General features: G+C 43.7%; 1 protein-coding gene across 2 annotated transcripts in view; it reads left to right on the top strand.

Moving 5' to 3' along the window:
* MYOF (myoferlin) overlaps positions 1–18,775 on the top strand; it is a 517,119-nt gene that overhangs the window by 274,894 nt on the left and 223,450 nt on the right. The window contains exon 7 of one of the 2 annotated variants that reach the window (XM_040361780.1): positions 16,986–17,123. In XM_040361780.1, coding sequence (XP_040217714.1) covers positions 16,986–17,123 — 138 coding nt within the window. Of the gene's footprint in view, positions 1–16,980; positions 17,124–18,775 lie in introns of both variants that reach the window. The other variant, XM_040361785.1, reaches the window with a different exon arrangement.

Consider the following 18,775-nt stretch of genomic DNA (forward strand, 5'->3'; position numbering starts at 1 on the left):
CTCTTGCCTCTGTGGCTGTGTGTGGTGAAGAGATAAGCTTGTGTGTGTGTATGTGTGTGTGTGTGTGTGTGTGTGTGTGTGTGTGTGTATCTTTTGTGGCCCCCAACAAATCCCAGAGCGCCGCTCAGGACTAAAGATGAGCTCGGACATGTAATTTGGATATACCGTATTTATCGGCTTATAAAACGCACCTTCACTTTAAGAGGGAAGTTTCAGGAAATGTTTTTTTTTTTTTTTTTTTTTTAAATGGAGAACTGTGAAGCAAAATAAGGGTCAGTGCCTATCTGCAGCCTCACCATTGCCACGAATGTAGCCTCACCATTGCCATCAGTGCAGCCTGATCGATGCCCTGCCCCCTCCCTGTCCCCTCTGAGGCAGCACTGATAAATACGGTATGTATCTTTTGTGGCCCTGGGGGCCACAAAAGAAATAGAGATATTTATCCAAATCACCAGGGGGGCCGTTTTAAACTATAACGTGGGCTGGACTTTGGACATGCCTGTCCTAATATATTGGTAAACATTCAAAGTGAGTAGGAATTCACCGATTATTTTTTTTTTTTTTTTTTTTTTACTTTTTTTTTTTTTTTTTTTTAAGACTGATTACCAATACTTTTTCTCAAGTACTCGCCGGTACCGATTTATGGCTAGTTAACACTTGCTACAAAACATGGCTTCGGACACGCTTTCTTAAAGCATTTATTAACCCCTCAAAAATATATTTCCTGGTACCTTTTGGCAAATGGAACAGCACAGTGCTTGTGCTGTGTAATCGGCCTCTCTGAACTAGAAAACCTGAACCTGGCACTTGCTGTATCCCCTCTCTGCGCTGACCATAAAAACCAGGGGTGCTCCGCCCTGACCACTGTGGTCTGATTGCATCTCTCCGTCATACGCTGCTGTCCCCTCTTGCTCTCCTCTCTCCCCCCTCCTGTCTCCGTCAACCCCTGCGCTTCTAGTAAATCTTAAAATGTTTTATGCTCACTGCCAGCAACTCTTTCATATCCTGGCAGAGCACACTGCATTGGTCTTTTAAAAAAACCGAGCTCTGAAAGTACAGTTTTTAGTGCTGTCTTTAGGCCGGTCACGTGACTCTCGGCTGGTTTCCAGGGCTACTGCAGGGGAGGCTGAGCTGGCCATGTGATCTTCTTGGCTGATGCCAGAGGGAGATCACAGCCCCTCCTGCAGTATCTATCCATTGGAGCTGTACAGAGACCACGAATCATGTGACCAGCCTGAAGACGGCTCTACAAATGGGTACTTGCAGTGCTCGTTTTTCTAAGACTAATGCAGTGTGCTCTGTCTGGCAGTGTTTGTCTTATATAGGTTAACAAACCCCTTTAAAGCTCTCTGCATGCCAGTCAATGCACCTGTCGCTAAATAAAATGGTCAGCTTACAGTCCTGTTTACACCTTGCTTTTGCTTGGGGCTTCAAGCAAGCTTTGCCTAAGCCTTCTATGGAGGCTTTGAAGACTCTTTGATGCACCACTAAAGCGACATGGGGTATAATTTTTTGAATCAAAGCAAAAGCAGGTGTAAACAGGACTATAAGCTAACCATTTTACTTAGTGACCGCATTCGGAGAGCTTTAACCACTTAAAGGGGTGGTTCACCCTAAAAACTACTTTTTCTTATTCCACTGCCCCCCCACATTACAATCCGATTAAGGCTCTTATTATTTTTTTCATGCTGTACATACCATAGTACAGCATATTCACCCGTGCTTCCGGGTCCCGCGGGAGTGGGCGTTCCTCACATGCTGGTGATTGATGTTTTGCCCAAAAACGAGCTCCCCTTCGTCGCGTAAGCCACGTCACGGTTGGCAAAAGGAGCCGAACGGCGAGTCGGCGCTATACTGCGCATGCGCATCGCCGTTCGGCTCCTTTCGCCAATCGTGACGCGGCTTACGTGACGGGGGGGAGCTCGTTTTTGGGCAAAACGTCAATCACACACATGTGAGGAACGCCCACTCCTGCGGGACTTGCAACCCGGATGCACGGGTGAATATGCTGTACTAAGGTATGTACAGCATGAAAAAAATAATAAGAGCCTTAATCGGATTGTAATGTGGGGGGGCAGTGGAATAAGAAAAAGGAGTTTTTAGGGTGAACCACCGCTTTAAGGACCGCCTCATGTAAATATACGTCAGCAGAATGGCACGGACAGGCACATGCACGTACCTGTACGTCATCTGCTTGTCGGGGGTCCGATCGGGACCCCCCCCCCGGTACATGCGGCGATCGGTAAGCCTCGGGGAGCGATCCGGGACGACGGCGCGGCTATTCGTTTATAGCCGCCCCGTCGCGATCGCTCCCCGGAGCTGAAGAACGGGGAGAGCCGTATGTAAACACGGCTTCCCCGTGCTTCACTATGGCGGCGCATCGATCGAGTGATCCCTTTTATTCGGGAGACTCGATCGATGATGTCAGTCCTACAGCCAAACCCCCCTACAGTTGTAAACACACACAAAGTGAACCCTAAATGTTACAGCGCCCCCTGTGTTTAACTCCCAAACTGCAACTGTCATTTTCACAATAAAGAATGCAATTTAAATGCATTTTTTGCTGTGAAAATGACAATGGTCCCAAAAATGTGTCAAAATTGTCCGAAGTGTCCGCCATAATGTCGCAGTCATGAAAAAAATCGCTGATCGCCGCCATTAGTAGTAAAAAAAAAAAAAAAATGCAACAAAACTATCCCCTATTTTGTAATCGCTATAAATTTTGCGCAAACCAACCGATAAACGATTATTGCGATTTTTTTTTTTTTTTTTAAATACGTATCGGCCTAAACTGAGGGAAACATTTTTTTTTATATATGTTTTTGGGGGATATTTATTATAGCAAAAAGTAAAAAAATATTGAATTTTTTTCAAAATTGTCGCTCTATTTTTGTTTATAGCGCAAAAAATAGAACCGCAGAGGTGATCAAATACCACCAAAAGAAAGCTCTATTTGTGGGGAAAAAAGGACGCCTATTTTGTTTGGGAGCCACGTCGCACGACCGCGCAATTGTCTGTTAAAGCGACGCAGTCCCGAACTGTAAAAACCCCTTGGGTCTTTAGGCAGCATATTGGTCCGGGGCTTAAGTGGTTAACAACGCCTGTCCAAAGCCTTGTTTTGAATCAAGTGTAAAGTAGCTGTTAATGTGTGTTGAACCCGAAGCAAGTGTCAATGAGCCCTTACTGATATGTTTTTAGTATCATGTGACAGTTATTTTAGACTAATGAAAAATGATTACTTAAGGTGGCGATTATCCCTGGTTCAAATAATATAGAAATTGTATAGGTTTTAAGCCATGTCCGATTCGAATGACATGTGAACCAAACTGTCTTTCTATGGAGCCATTTCATATATGTGCAGGCTGGCCGCAATGCAATTTTAAAAAGTCAGGTACGATTTTTGAGTCCAGTTCAGGTGGGATTTCCAGTGTTGTACACTTATAAGTTCACACCAGACTCTTTTTACGAATCGCACTGAAACCAGCCCCCCACATATGTGAACCCAGTCTTACAGACTGTGGAATTGAATGGATCGCTTTCAGTATCGAAGCATGAGCATGAGTACTCGTGCAAATGCTTAGTATCAACACCGATATCTGTATTGGTGCAATGCTAAAAGTGAGTTTTGCCATGCCAGTTAAATATAAATTATGTATACCTCAATTTTCTTGATTAAACAGCCTGGTGTACTTCCATGTTTTACTGCAAATGACTACATTGTATCAATATATGGATCTATGGAAAAAGAACACTGTTTTTCTGTATATGGCTATTTAGCTAAAAATTTGCATGTGTTGGTAATTTGCCCGCTTGAAGGACAGGCTGATGTACAATATTTATGTATAGAGCCCCTCTCACATCCTAAAATGTTTTAGTCCATGCTTTTATACTTTTGTTAGTAAGAGGATACATAAACATGCTGGGAAACTGGCAGTTCTGGGAGTATTTATCTCCTGGGTCTCCTGCAGCTCATACTGGTTCCTCCCTCTGACCTCTCGCCATTGTGGGAAACTGGCAGTGACAGTACCTCCAGAGGCAGAAACAGGTGAGGCCCAGGTTGGGCCCAGAAACGACCAACCTGGAAGCACAAGGCACAAGGCACCAGAGGTTCTGCGCTTTGCGTTTGGGGAGGACTACTTTCAATTTGTGGCCCTCCCGTTCGGCCTGGCCTAGGCACCACAGGTTTTCACCATGGTGCTTACCCCGATACTGGCCCTGCTGAGACAGTGAGGGATCGCTATAGTGGGATATCTCTACGACCTTCTCCTGAGAGCTTCCTCAGGCTCAGAATTAGAAGAGGACGTGTCTATCACGTGTCAGACTCTCCAAGAGTTCGGCTGGCTTCTGAATATCCAGAAGTCAGTGTTGGTTCTGTCTCTGCGTCTGGAATACCTAGGGCTAGTCCTGGATTCCGCGGAGGCGAGGGTTTTTCTCCCAACGGAGAAACTTCAGACTCTGTAATCTGCGGTGCAGCAGTTGTTGACCCAGAAGTGGTCGTCTCTTCGATTCTGCATGAGGGTTCTGGGTCTGATGGTGGCCTCTTTCTAGGCAGTTCCTTATGCCCAATTCCACACCAGGGAACTACAGAAGGAGGTTCTGTCATGTTGGGACAGGCTCCCGTCTTCTCTGGATTCCCAGATTCAGTTGAGTCAACTGGTCAAGTCTTCCCTGGTGTGGTGGCTGACGTCTCCGGTGCTTCGGGCCGGGAAGTCATTTCTGCCATGTCACTGGACAGTGGTCGCAACGGATACCAGCCTCTCCGGCTGGGGGGGCGTTTGGGGCACCCAGTCAGCCCAGGGGCGCTGGACTCAGGAGGAGTCTCGCCTGCCGATCAATGTTCTGGAGCTCCGAGCACTCAAGCTGGGCCTTGCCGGGTGGTCCCTGGAGCTGCAGGGCCGACCGGTCAGGATCCGGTCCGACAACCCCACGGCCGTGGCATAAGTCAATCATCAGGGAGGCACACGAAGCTCGGCTGCAGCGCTGGAAGTAGTGCCCACCCTTCGGTGGGCCGAAAGGTCCGTTCCGGCTCTATCGGTTGGTACATTCCGGGTGTTCAGAATTGGCAAGCCGACTACTTAAGTCGCCAATCAGTGGACCCAGGAGAATGGTCACGTCACCCGGAAGTGTTTCGGGGTCTGTGCAAAAAGTGGGGCACTCCAGACGTTGACCTTCTAGCATCCCGTTTCAACCGGAAGGTGCCATGGTTCATGGCCAGGTCGAAGGACCCGTGGGTGGACGCGTCAGACGCGTTGGTGGCTCCTTGGTGTCACTATCGACTGATTTACGCCCTCCCTCCTCTGAAGCTTCTTCCTCGCCCCCTGGCGTTTACCTCTGAGAACAGATCTTCTGTCGCAGGGTCCGATCTTTCACCCTGCTTTACAGTCGCTGGCTTTAACGGCGTGGCTGTTGAGAGCCAGGTACTGATGGACCGAGGCCTGTTAGGCTCGGTGGTCTCTACCATGCTGCGTGCACGAAAGTCTACCTCACGTAGGATTTACCATCGTACGTGGAAGGCCTACATCTCTGTGTGAGGAGATGAAGTGGCACCCTCGTTCATACGTGGTGTCTAGGATTCTGCTGTTTTTTACAGCGGGGAGTGGATCAGGCTCTCGCCTTGAGTACGGTTAAGAGTCAGATTTTGGCTCTGGCCGTTTACTTTCAGCGACCCTTGGCGGCGCATTCCTTGGTGCGTACGTTTTGTACAGGGGGTCCGATATGTGGCTCCTCCGGTGCGCCATCCACTACCCCCATGGGACTTGAATTTAGTCCTTTCGATGCTTCAGGATGCTCCCTTTGGGGACATCCGAAAGATCCCTTTGTTGACTCTGTCACAAAAGGTGTTTTTTCTGGTAGCAATTACCTCGATCAGACGAGTATCTGAACTGGCGGCCTTGTCTTGCAAGGCTCCCCATTTGGTCATCCATAAGGATAAGGTGGTGCTGCGGCCGCAGCCGTCTTTTCTCCCGAAAGTGGTTTCGGCTTTCCACATTAATGAGGACATTGTTCTTCCATCCTTATGTCCTCAGCCGAAAAACCAGAAGGAGGCCATGTCATGGACCAGGCCTTGCAGTGCTGGAATGTTTCTACTTGAAATCCTAATTCATGTATTTCAGAAGATGGGACATTACTGACAGTTCATTGCAGGAGATACTGGACACATTACAAGTGGTTTAGTTGTCCTGACTAGGTCAATAGACAATGACCCTTCAATGCTTAGCTCAGACTATTGAAATGCTAAGTGGAACCAGCTTGTGAAATACCTTTTTATTGTGTTCTGCAGGTTAAGAGCGGGTGTCGGAGACAGTCCATCTGGCTAGAATTGTGGATTGAAGGTTAATTGAATCTATTATGTATGTTTGAAGATGTATGTGTTTACGCTAAGGGACTTTGTATTGTTCTAAAGGTCAGAAGCCTCCTGTCAGCTGTATTGAATTAGCATTCTATTGTCTAAAGGAATGTAACCTCTCAGAGGTAGTAATTAAGTAGACCGGGTTATTGTGTACATTGATTACCCCCTGGGGCTTCTGTCTCAATACACAAGTCTTTCTATCCAAGCTATTGGACCAATCCCTGTTGACTATTTCAAGTCCTCATTTGCATGGTCAAGGAGGACCTGAGTGAAGACTGCATATACTTTACAATTGACCAATAGGAAAGCAAGTGTTGGGAGTGGGATGTTCCAAATTCTGTATAAAAGTGTGCTGTGTACTTGAAAATAAAGATTCCTGTTTGAACTTACATACAGCCTGCCTGGTGTTTGTTCTTAATGGGTCTGAACGGCACATAGCTGTAGTTCGGACCCCGGAACGTTGGATGACTGGACCATCAGACTCTGCAATCTGCAAGCTGACTCACTGGTAGCAGAGGAGTGTCGGGAGAGCAGGACCTGGGCAAGCAAGGGGTCTCGTCACAGGCCACTTTACTTTCCCTGGATGTGGTTCGGGCCCTACAAGTGTACTTCTCTGCTACGGCTCCGTTCCAGAAGTCGGACTCACTGTTCGTGTCGGTGGCTGGTCCCAGAATAGGTCTGGCAGTCTCGTCGGCCACCATTTCTAGGGGCTGGCGCCTCCCTTTCGGGTTACGGCGCATTCGACCAGGGCGATCGGTGCCTCTTGGGCTTTCCGGTATCAAGCCTCTGTGTTACAGGTGTGTAAGGCAGCGACCTGGCCGTCGGTCCGCACTTTTGCTCAAAGTTTTACAAGGTGGATGTGAGTGCATTTTCTGATGCCTCCTTCGGCCGCAAGGTGTTACAGGCGGCAGTTTAAAGTTGAAGTTCCTCCGTTGAGTAACTCCGGTTTTGTTTGGGGTGTAGCTTGGTTTGCTGTGTTGTTTTTCCCACCCCTCAATTTTTTTGACACTGCTTGGGGACGTCCCTAAGGTCAAAGGCCGCTGTGTCCATCCATGAACGGAAGAGAAAATAGGATTTTTGTACTCACCGTAAAATCCATTTCTCTGAGTTCATGGACGGACACAGCACCCACCCCTCCTTTTGTTTGTACTGCTTGTTACGAACTGGAGCTGCTAGAGCAGGGTGTGGGTTATACCCGGGGAACCACACCTCCTGGGAGGAGCTGCACTGAGGAAAGTGTTGTTAACACTTAAAGTGCTTTGTTTCTGCCTAACTCTCCTGGAAGGAAGCGGATATAACCCTAAGGTCAAAGGCTGCTGTGTCCATCCATGAGCTCAGAGAAATGGGTTTACCGTGAGTACAAAAATCCTATTTTTATGAGACGTCTCATACTAGCCTTTGGATTCCCCAATTGATATGGTATATAGGAGGAGGAAGGAGCCGTACTCACTTGGCACAATGCTGCCTATCATATGCTAAGAAAATTTAAGAAGTATGCAAGTTACTCGGTCTTCTAATAGTCGTATAAAACTGAAACCACATTGGGTGGATTTTTTTTTTCCAGTTAAGAGAATTGCAATGAGCACTGTTGACATCTCTTTTACATATACCAATTCAGCAATGAATGTTGCCATAGAACACTTTCATCTGTTTCATTGATCTATTCTAGACTGGTACAGTGTGAGTAATCAGATAGCAGGTGGTGAGGGAGGTTTATACACAGGCAGGAAATCTGAATAGTGTTTGCCATTGTGATGACATTTTTCCTATGAAGTCTGCACCCTCTGCGCCTTCATTAAAAGTTGTGTTTAATTATCGAGCATTCAAGCATCCTAGAAACCTTTTCCTGCCATTGTAAAGTTATTCTATAATCTAAAGGGGAAATACTTGAGAAATTACAAAACACAACCTTTTCCTGTTCATTATTGCAGCTGTATGATGTTGATAATTTCATGTTTTTTCAGTTTACTTGGGTTTTCATCTTTCTGAAGGAAATGCCACATATTAAAATTCTTCATTACTTAACCATAGGACCATATTGCTGGTCAAAGACCAGAGCACTTTTTGCAATTCGGCACTGCGTCGCTTTAACTGACAATTGCGCGGTCGTGCGACGTGGCTCCCAAACAAAATTGGCGTCCTTTTTTCCCCACAAATAGAGCTTTCTTTTGGTTGTATTTGATCACCTCTGCGGTTTTATATATAAAAAAAACAATTGTTTTCCTCAGTTTAGGCCGATACATATTCTTCTACATATTTTTCGTAAAAAAAAATCGCAAATAAACGTTTGATTGGTCTGTGCAAAATTTATAGCGTTTACAAAATGGGGGGTAGTTTTTATAGCATTTTTATAAAAAAAAAATGTTTTACTAGTAATGGCGGCGATCAGCGTTTTTTTTTTTCTTTTTCGGTACTGCGACATTATGGCGGACACTTTTGACACATTTTTGGGACCATTGTCATTTTTATAGCGATCAGTGCTATAAAAATGCATTGGATCACTATAAAAATGCCACTGGCAGGGAAGGGGGTTAAGTATGTTAACTGGGTGTGTTCTAACTGTAGGGGGGGGGGTGGCCTCACAAGGGGAAATTACTGTATGAACAGAAGGTCAGGCATTTCTCCCCTGACAGGACCGGGACTTGTGTCTTTACACACACAGCTCCCGGTCCTCGCTCTGTAACGAGCCCGCTGGGCACACGCATGGGACGGGAGTCGGGGGGATGCGCACGTGCCCCTAGTGGCCGCTTCGAGAGCCCGACGTATAGCTACGGGCTCTCGCGCAGGGGAGCTGACCTGCCGCCGTATAACTGCGGCGGCTGGTCTGTAAGTAGTTAATCAGTCTATCCAAAATTGATATTTCAGATTTTTGTAAATCTTGCAGAGTTAGAACAACTGCAAGAGAGGGCTCTGCGAGACCTCTGCTCTAGAGTTTCTGGAACTGCACACATAAGGGCATTGAGAGGGCATCCCATCTTCCATCTTGGATATCATATGTATATTTATAGATGGAACTTTGGAATTAAGAGCGAGACCTAGCACAATTCTCCCTCTCCCTGAGCATCAGTATAGTGTGCAGGGAGTCTTGTAAATCTTCAGCACTTCTATGTATATAAGGATACAGGTTATATATTGAAAGTGTGTCCTTGGCAACATAAAGGCAGATGGCACTGTTGTTGCAGAAACATTAACCCTGCACATCAGTACGTTTTGCACCAATACTCGCTGCCCCACTGGCTGCCATTGCACTAATGCTCGCTGACAGCTATCATTTTGCATTACACTGCTGGGTGCCACTATACCGTCGTATTTACCGCTAGCAGCCGAAAAAGGGTTCATACGGCCCACGGTATTACCGCAGTTTCCCATTGATTTCAATGGGAAGGAGTGGTATAGGAGCGGTTAACACCCCGCTCCTATACCGCTCCAAAGATGCGGCTTGCAGGGCTTTTGGAGCGGTCCTGCTAGCGCACCGCTTCAGTGTGAAAGCCTTCGGGCTTTCACATTGAAGACTACAGGGCACAATTTTTTTCAGGCGGTATAGCAGCACTATATTTAGCGCTAAACCGCCTGAAAAAATGTGTCGGTGTGAAAGGGGCCACCAGTGTGCCTGAGGCCTTGTGCTGCCTTACTGAAACATCCTTCCTGACTCCAGGAAGAATTTAGAGTTTCTGAAAGGCTTATGTGTATATGTTCCTTTTTCATACCAGGCTGGTCTTTAACCACTTACCACCCCACCACAGTACATTTACTGCGGTGGGGCGGCAACTACAGGCTCAGTTACACGCATATAGATGGATAGATATAGAGATATATATCTATATTGGTAAACAATCTGTTGTGAATGTATTTCCTTTAATGAAAAACTTGCTTACTGTTGTGTTTTATGATTGGCCCACAGCAATTACATGGTACCTGGCTGTGTGTACGATGTGATTGGCTGTAGCCGATCACATGTGGATCACAACCATAAGCAAGCTGTTCTTGAATGGGAATCCCATTTGTGACCGCTAAAACGATTGCTTATGCAATGATCATCACTGTATAAGCAATAACATTGTAAATAAAATCCCTGATCACCCCCCCCCCCCCCAGAGTAGTACAGTGTGTCACTATAGCAACACAGATGGGGGGGGAAGTACATTTTAATGTTAATACATTATTATTATTATTTTTTTTCACATACAATCACCAGTTACTTTTCCTGATCACCGCCATGCAGTCATATGATGATGCTTTACTGCACTGGTGACAGCAGTATGTATATAAAAAAATATTTAATTTTCAAAAAAAATTGTGACAAAAATTGCAACTTCAGTAAAATCACCATGTTCTTACTAAATACATTGGACTGTCTACTTTCCAAAAACGTGTAAGTTGGAGGCTATTTGTACAGTCCTGGCAATTTTTAGGGCCTCAAGAAATTAGATAGGCCATCCAGTAGATTAGGATTGATACATTTTCAAATCTATACAGTATATACCATATCTTGTAGACGCTAACTTTTACACACAAACCAATTCATACTGAATACACTTGTTGGGTATTTTTATTTATTTATTTTTTTAACCAAAGATTTAGCAGAATATGTTTTGGTCTAAATTTATGAAGACATTTTATTGGATATGTTTTATAACAGAGTAGCTGAAGTGGTTCCAGAGCTTAAGTGGTTAGGTAGCATTGCACATGTTCCAGGTTTTTAATGTAACCAAATGCTTGGCTAAGAATGAAGAGCAGTGGCGGCCCGTCCATAGGGGGCGCCTGGGCGCCGCCCCCCCCCACCCCAAAGCCATTGACAAAAGAAAATAAAAAAAAATAAATAAAAAAAAAATGAAAAAAAAAATTTTTTTTTTTGGCCCTTTAAGAAAAAAAAAGGTCCTTTAAAGTGTTCGGGGCGGGCTCTGGGCGCCGGGAACAGTGCGATATTAAGGAATAGGCATCATTGAAACGTCCTGCCAATGCTGCAGCAGGACGTTTCATTTGCAAGTTTTTTTTTAAGCTCTGTGGCTATGTGCAGGACGCCACTCCAGCCAATCACATCGGTCCTGTGTCTCTCCAGCCCCTCACATTGGTTCCTTCTGCACTGCTAGGAAATGAGCAGTGCTTTTCCCGGGCGGGTGGCTGTGTCACTTTCAGTTTCACTTCTCTGGCTCCAGGACATGGAGGTAAGTAAAATATTCTTATTAAAACTCTTTATTTATTCTTTTAACCCAGTGTCTGTCCAGTGTCCACTCCTTCCACACTTCCTTGCTGGATGTATTGTCAGCTTGTGATGGAGAGTGGAGGGGGGGCCATGCTTCACCCGATCTGTGCTGGAGCCTTCATTACACACATCTCCTGTGTGTGAGGGAGGGCTCCCTGCTCTGCGACCTACAGCCATGCTTTACAAGTCTCTTATATCTCTCTTATATCTGTCTCTTATATCTGTCTCTTATATCTCTCTTATATCTGTCTCTCTCTCTCTCTCTGTCCCTCTGTCTCTATCTATCTATCTATCTATCTATCTATCTATCTATCTATCTATCTTATTATCTGTCTGATTATCTATCTATCTATCTATATATCTATCTATCTAATTATCTGTCTGATTATCTATCTATCTCTCTCTGTCCCTCTGTCTCTGTCTCTATCTATCTATCTATCTATCTATCTATCTATCTATCTATCTATCTATCTATCTATCTATCTATCTATCTTATTATCTGTCTGATTATCTATCTATCTATCTATATATCTATCTATCTAATTATCTGTCTGATTATCTATCTATCTCTCTCTGTCCCTCTGTCTCTGTCTCTCTCTCTCTGTCTCTATCTATCTATCTAATTATCTGTCTGATTATCTATCTATCTATCTATCTATCTATCTATCTATCTATCTATCTATCTATCTATCTATCTATCTCTCTATCTATCTCTATCTAATTATCTGTCAGATAGAGATAGATAGATAGATAGATAGATAATCAGACAGATAATTAGATAGAGATAGATAGAGAGATAGATAGATAGATAGATAATCAGACAGATAATTAGATAGATAGATAGATAGATAGATAGATAGATAGATAGATAGATAGAGATAGATAGATAATCAATCTCTATCTCTATCTATCTATCTATCTATCTATCTATCTATCTATCTATCTATCTATCTAATTATCTGTCTGATTATCTATCTATCTATCTATCTATCTCTATCTAATTATCTGTCTGATTATATATCTATCTATCTATCTCTATCTAATTATCTGTCTGATTATCTATCTATCTATCTATCTATCTATCTATCTATCTATCTATCTATCTATCTATCTATCTATCTATCTATCTCTATCTAATTATATGTCTGATTATCTATCTATCTATCTATCTATCTATCTATCTATCTATCTATCTATCTATCTATCTATCTATCTGTCCTATCCAATCTATCCCTCTGTCTAAATGCAGGTCACATTGTCTGTGAGTGACATTGGGGGGGGGGGGGGTTGGTTGGGGTTTTGTTTGCGCCCCCCCAAAAAAATGGAGCACCAGCCGCCACTGATGAAGAGTAAGAAAAACCCTGTCAGTAGCTGCTGCCCTGTGGTGCTAAGTTGCTGAGCAGGAAACCTTCAATAAACTGAGTCAGGAAGCACTGCACTGTGGGAGTTGTAATCCAGAGAAGAGAGCGACTGTACTGTAATCAAGATATTCTAACCGCATTTCCTAGAAGGGGATTGCCAAGAGAAAGGGAAAGTGAAGCATTTTCTCAGGCTGCACAGGACACAGCTTCCTTGTGCACTATTCCACTGCTGCATATCGGTGACCTAAGTGGGATCTACATCGCCGACAACCAGAGAGTGGATTAATCGCTGTGTGTTTGGATGATGAGCTGCAATATCAGTGCGATTTAGTAAGCTGCTGCTGTGGGGATTTACTATCTGCTGATAGAGAGATTGTGCACTTTAGGAACTGATCATACAGCCATCTAGTAGCCCTATGGCTGCCTGCAGGCTTGACTGGGACTATTCTTTTGTTCATACATTTTATTAAAGTAAAAGATACATGGCATAGTCGGAGGGGGAAAGTTCCCCCCAGGAACAAAATTAGAGAGTATAATGCAAAACAAACCGTGGAGCCAGTAGGGACACAGCTCAAATTGTGTAAATTATCGTGTGCTACAACAGGGCCCCAACACTAGTCATTTGAAGAGTTAGGACTAAAGACTGTCCTGTTACAGCTGCTATACAGAGACCTTCACCTATTGCTTATGCCAAGAGGTACCTCACAGGGGACATTGCTATTCTCCTAGAGCACACTCTAGACTAGTTATAGCATTTTTATTCACATTGCAGTTAATGCTTATATACTCCGTTTATTGCTGACTTTGCTAAAGAAGGGCTGAGGTTTTTCTTGAAGTCAAGTTGCAAGCCAGAGAACCCAAATGATCTAGTGGCTCCTGCGGGCGTAGCACTACATTTATCCACATTTTTCCAATTCTAAATTGAGCAATTAGAACATTGTAATATCCTACGCTGTCCAAGCTAATCATTCCATCTGTAATTCTGTAGAGAGATATGGAAGGCATGTCCTATTGGTAAGAAAACATCAGCTGGAAACCACTGTTCTAATTGTGAAACCACTGTTCTTCATTACTCTCTAACAGTCACAGATGCAGCCCATACTAAAAGATTACTTTTGAAAAATAGTTATGGCTGGTTGCTATAAAATAATATAGACAGTTGTGTTTTTTTTTCATCCTATTTGATAATCTAGGACTACTGAAGGACCACTGAGGAGAACTTTAAGTTCGGAACATGTGCTACCTGCCATGCATATAAAGTGGTTTCCATTTTCAGTTAAATTTTGAGAGGAATGTTACCTGACACTTTAGTATGGTTGGCACCTACGTCATATGTTAACTTATCCTGCACTGTACGCTTTTTTTTCCCCTTTAAAACCCATTAGTCATGTTTTCCGAACAGAGGCTATAGAGCTTGTTTAAGGTGAAACAAATCCTTTGCAGTCTTCTGAACCTGTTCTTCTTGTTGGTGCGCACATGGATTACCACTGTTCACTTCCTGTTAACCATGCATGTCTGGGTATAGTTTGACAACATGTGACCATACATTTAAACTGTCACTTTACTAGGCTTTAAACTCCATACATGGTTATGTATAAATGGCTGTCGCATACACACAGCCCCAGACGGCTGAGGATTTCCTTGTTCAAACATTTTTTTACAAAAGTTATAGGAGTTAATTTCTGCAGTGTTAAATCTTAAGTGGAGGAACTGATAACGGAATCCTTTTTGTGTTTTTTTACCTTCACATTCTTTAACTAGCCCTCAGCCCATTATAAACTAGAAACATTAACAATTGCAACTAAAGGACCAGCTTTATTATAAGCTCTTTATGATGGTTGTAAAGACATAATAAAACTTCTATAGCTTGCCATAGGTATGCAAAGGTGGTCTGATGTAAGGCAACTTTCAAATGACCAGAGGCCTGTCTGTTGTCTAGATAAGCATGTACACTTGGCTTTAAAAGTTATTATCCAGGCCATGGTTTATCCGGTAGTATTTGGTCACATTCAACTGAACTTGTTCTATGATGTTGAAAACATTTTACAAAGAAGCTTTCTCGCCTTAAATTGGGGAAGCTATTTGTGTTCATGGCAAAACTTCTTCAACATTACAGAACAAGTCCAGTTGACTAATAAAGGCCATGTTGGTGTGACTGAATTGAGGAGGGAGCAAGGGTAGTCCTCTCCAGGTACAGGCTTATTACAGGACAATTCTGAGGTTGGTAGAGTTTTATTTTATCGGGGTATTGCACGCTCCGGCATATAGCTCGCACCCCTAAAGTGGACCCGCATTCCTGTGAAAAAAATATTTTAGTACTTAAAGTTTTGGTGTCTTGCGCGGCGTCCATCGGCGGCCTCGTCGGGTCCGGCGTCCGTCTACGGCTTCGATGTGTGTCCTCCTCGTCGGGACCTGCGTCCTTCTGCGGTGTCCTCCCCGCTCCATCTCCGCTTCACGTGCTGAGTTTGAACTACTGCTCCGGCATATACCGAGCGCAGTACACGTGTATAGTCGGGCAGGCTCGTCTCCTCTCGTGGTCACGTCCTGTACGTCCAGGACGTGACTGCGAGAGGAGCCGAGCCTGCCCGACTATACACGAGTGTACTGCGCTCGGTATATGCCGGCGCAGTAGTTCAAACTCGGCGCGGGTATCAGTCTATATCGCGCACCCACGATTTTGCCCTGAATTTCAGGGCAAAAAAGTGTGCGGTATACGCTGATAAATACGGTATGTTCTAAATTTATGGGGCATTTTTTCCCCTAGGGTGGTCAGATTGGGCCTGTAGAGACAGCCATCGTCTAAAACCTCAAACTACCTATACCGCAGTGCTGTCATAAAAATCGGACCAAATAAAATATTATCCAATGCAGTGAATATCTAAATTCAGCTGAACTTGCACAAATACCAATGGAAATCTCACCCCAAAATCAACAAAAGTAGTACAGAAAACTACTTTTGGGAATCGGTGTGGCGCTGCAAATGCTGCCATTTCCGCCGATTTGGCATGTCAAATCAAATCAATTTAAACCAGGGCTTATGCTTGTTCAGCACAAAAGTCATAGCATTCCTGGGGAACAATCCTCCTGTGTACTCTGACAGCAAGGTTCAGCCTCTCCATCTCCGTTCACCTCTCTCAATGCTCACACAGTCGTCCTTAATACTTGTGTACCTGCAAAAAGATAATTCTGTCGAGACCGTTTTTTGATCTAGGCAGCACTATCAGGTCAACGTCTTTTGTATTGCAAGAATTGTATTGACTTTGAAACACTCTAAAATTAAAGTGATTTCCAGTGGAGAGCCAGTCTTTATCTCCTGGATAAGGACGTTGTGTCTTCACTGGAAATCCTGTAAATTTTTATTGACTGTCAAGTCAATATAATTCCTGCAATGCAGACAAGTTCCAAAAGAACGTGTTGCAGGTCATGGTCATTAGGATGAGCATAGTTTGGTGACCAAACTGCAGTGGTGAAAAGTTACAGTGGTGAAAAGTTGCAGTGGTGAAAAGGATACTGTCTGGACTGTGAGCATCGAGAGAGGTGAACTGAGGTGAAGAGGCTGAACCTTGCTGTCGGAGTACCCAGGGGGGTTGTTCCCTAAGCTTGCTAAGACTTTTGTGCTTAACAAGCATAAGGTCAATTTGATCCGGTAAAGTGTGTAGAAGCACAGCATTGGCACGGAGCACTAAGAGCTGTTGTTTGTACAATGAAGGACTTTATAATGGAAGGATATCGTTTTTGATGGACTTTTGAAATATATGGGACTATTTTGTTTTATATATTTAGATATTCACTGCATTAAAATATTTGATTTTGTTTAGTCTTATTTTATGACAGCGCTGTGGTATAGGTAATTTGTGATCACACAAAGGGCCAAATGTTGGTCTTTCTGGTGAACAGCAGCAGTCAGAAACACAATAGGGTATGTTCAATTGATTTAGATGGGATTTGCATACAGATGGTTTAGCTTTTGACACATTTTAAGTGACGGCGCTGTATACCATTTTTTTTTTCATCCTGTAAAATGTGTATATTTACATAAATAACACCATTAATTATTTCCCATGCAGACAATGATGGAGATATTGTCGACTCAGGATTTAACCCGATTATGCCAGGTGTTCCCGGTCAGACAGAAAATCAAATCGCTCGACATCTTGCTAAAGGAAGGAAAATCAGGAGGCTTCTTTCAAACAAACCTCAAGACTTCCAGGTAAATACAAGGCAGAACATATAATATGTGTATACTTGATGAGGAAGTTAACAGGTCACCATTTAAAAACCTACATTCAGATTCTCCTTTTTGTGGGGTTATTCAGATTAAAGAGGCACTCCAGGCTTCTTGAGAAAATAATTAAGTCAGCAGCTAAAAATTTAATATTGGGACACTTACCTGTCCACTAATCCAGTAGTGGATTATTTTTCAATTGGCTCTAGGGTGCTGACGCCGCCGTTTAAGCTAAGGGAAACAGGCTGTGAAGCTTGCTGCACTTTTTGAATGGCCTGGTGGCGGAGGAAGCAGGAGAGGGTCCGAACTGGCAGCTGAGTTTGCCGTGGTGAGATCAGCCGGAAGTGGGAGCTGATACCCGTCAAAACAAGTTTGTGGCATTGGAGGGGGAGGAGGCAAACGAGCAGCGCTTCACCTTTTGGGTTGAGTTTATAGGTAATGTTGATGGGTGTGAATGGAATAGCCCTCTTCTAATAATTATACTTTTCACAAATATAGCTTAGAGTAGACCAGACCAGTATTATTTGAAGTGTATGCGGGGGGGGGGGGGCATATTTAGTACATCTCTCCAATACATGACATTTCAATATGTTTTATGGTTTTAAAGACCCTGCAAGTACTAAAAAAAATTCTCATTGATTTGCCTGAAATGTGCTCAGCTCCGAAGTCCTGCAGTAGTGGGCCGACAACACAGCATTTTTGTGGCGTCAGCCTTGCCCAGTTTCCTTTTTGTTAAATTACTCAAACTCACCCTTATGCACAAAATAGAAACTAATAATTTTGTAGTCCCAAAATAAAAACTAGGAATATTAAGACTCTTTGAGATAACAGAAATTTGTGCACATGGCAACTCTGAATTACAGATATTTTTTGTACCCCTTTGAAAAGATGTAGTATATTTCCCTGATCATAATGTAGCAAGTAGCTCAAGTTCATTGTTATCATTTACATACATGTTAACTTTGCGGTTGTACTTTCTGACAGTGGGGACTCCTCTGCTGTCAGAATAACACTGATCAGAACTTATCAAAACCATTTTCCAAAATGAGTGTTAATGATAAGTTAATCATTAGATAGACTTCTCACAATCGGGAACAGCTATAGATGGATTAAAAATTCAGCTGGTCCCTGCTGAACTGGCCACATTTCAATCCATCCATGGCCAGCTTTAGAATGAATACCATATAAAGTAATCTGAATATGAATGTTGTCAGGGACAGGGCCATAGAGTCCTCTTACCTTCTCCTGTGCTGTTGTTTGTCTTGCTGGCTCTACCAGCGAGATGTTCCTCCCTTGCTTCACTATTGCTAGGAATTATGATCCTGCAGCTTTTAGCCAGCAGGGGAGTGATTTTCATTGGGTAAAGTGACAGCTGCACCTTGGTAATTCTGCCATCAGTGGGGTGTCGCTAGCAACAGAATAGCCAGTGTGACATTAAACCTTAGGGCCCTCTGTTGATGTTTTGAGTTGAATGCTACTGGAATATACAGACTGCATTGTAAAGCTGGACATGGGCGCTGCAATTTGTTTTCATTAGGGTTGTCCCGATACCGATACTGGTATCGGTATCGGGACCGATTCCGAGTATTTGCGGGAGTACTTGTACTCCCGCAAATACCCCCAATACCGAAATAGAA

The sequence above is a fragment of the Rana temporaria genome, chromosome 8, assembly GCF_905171775.1.
Source record: "Rana temporaria chromosome 8, aRanTem1.1, whole genome shotgun sequence".
NCBI classification, from domain to species: domain Eukaryota; kingdom Metazoa; phylum Chordata; class Amphibia; order Anura; family Ranidae; genus Rana; species Rana temporaria.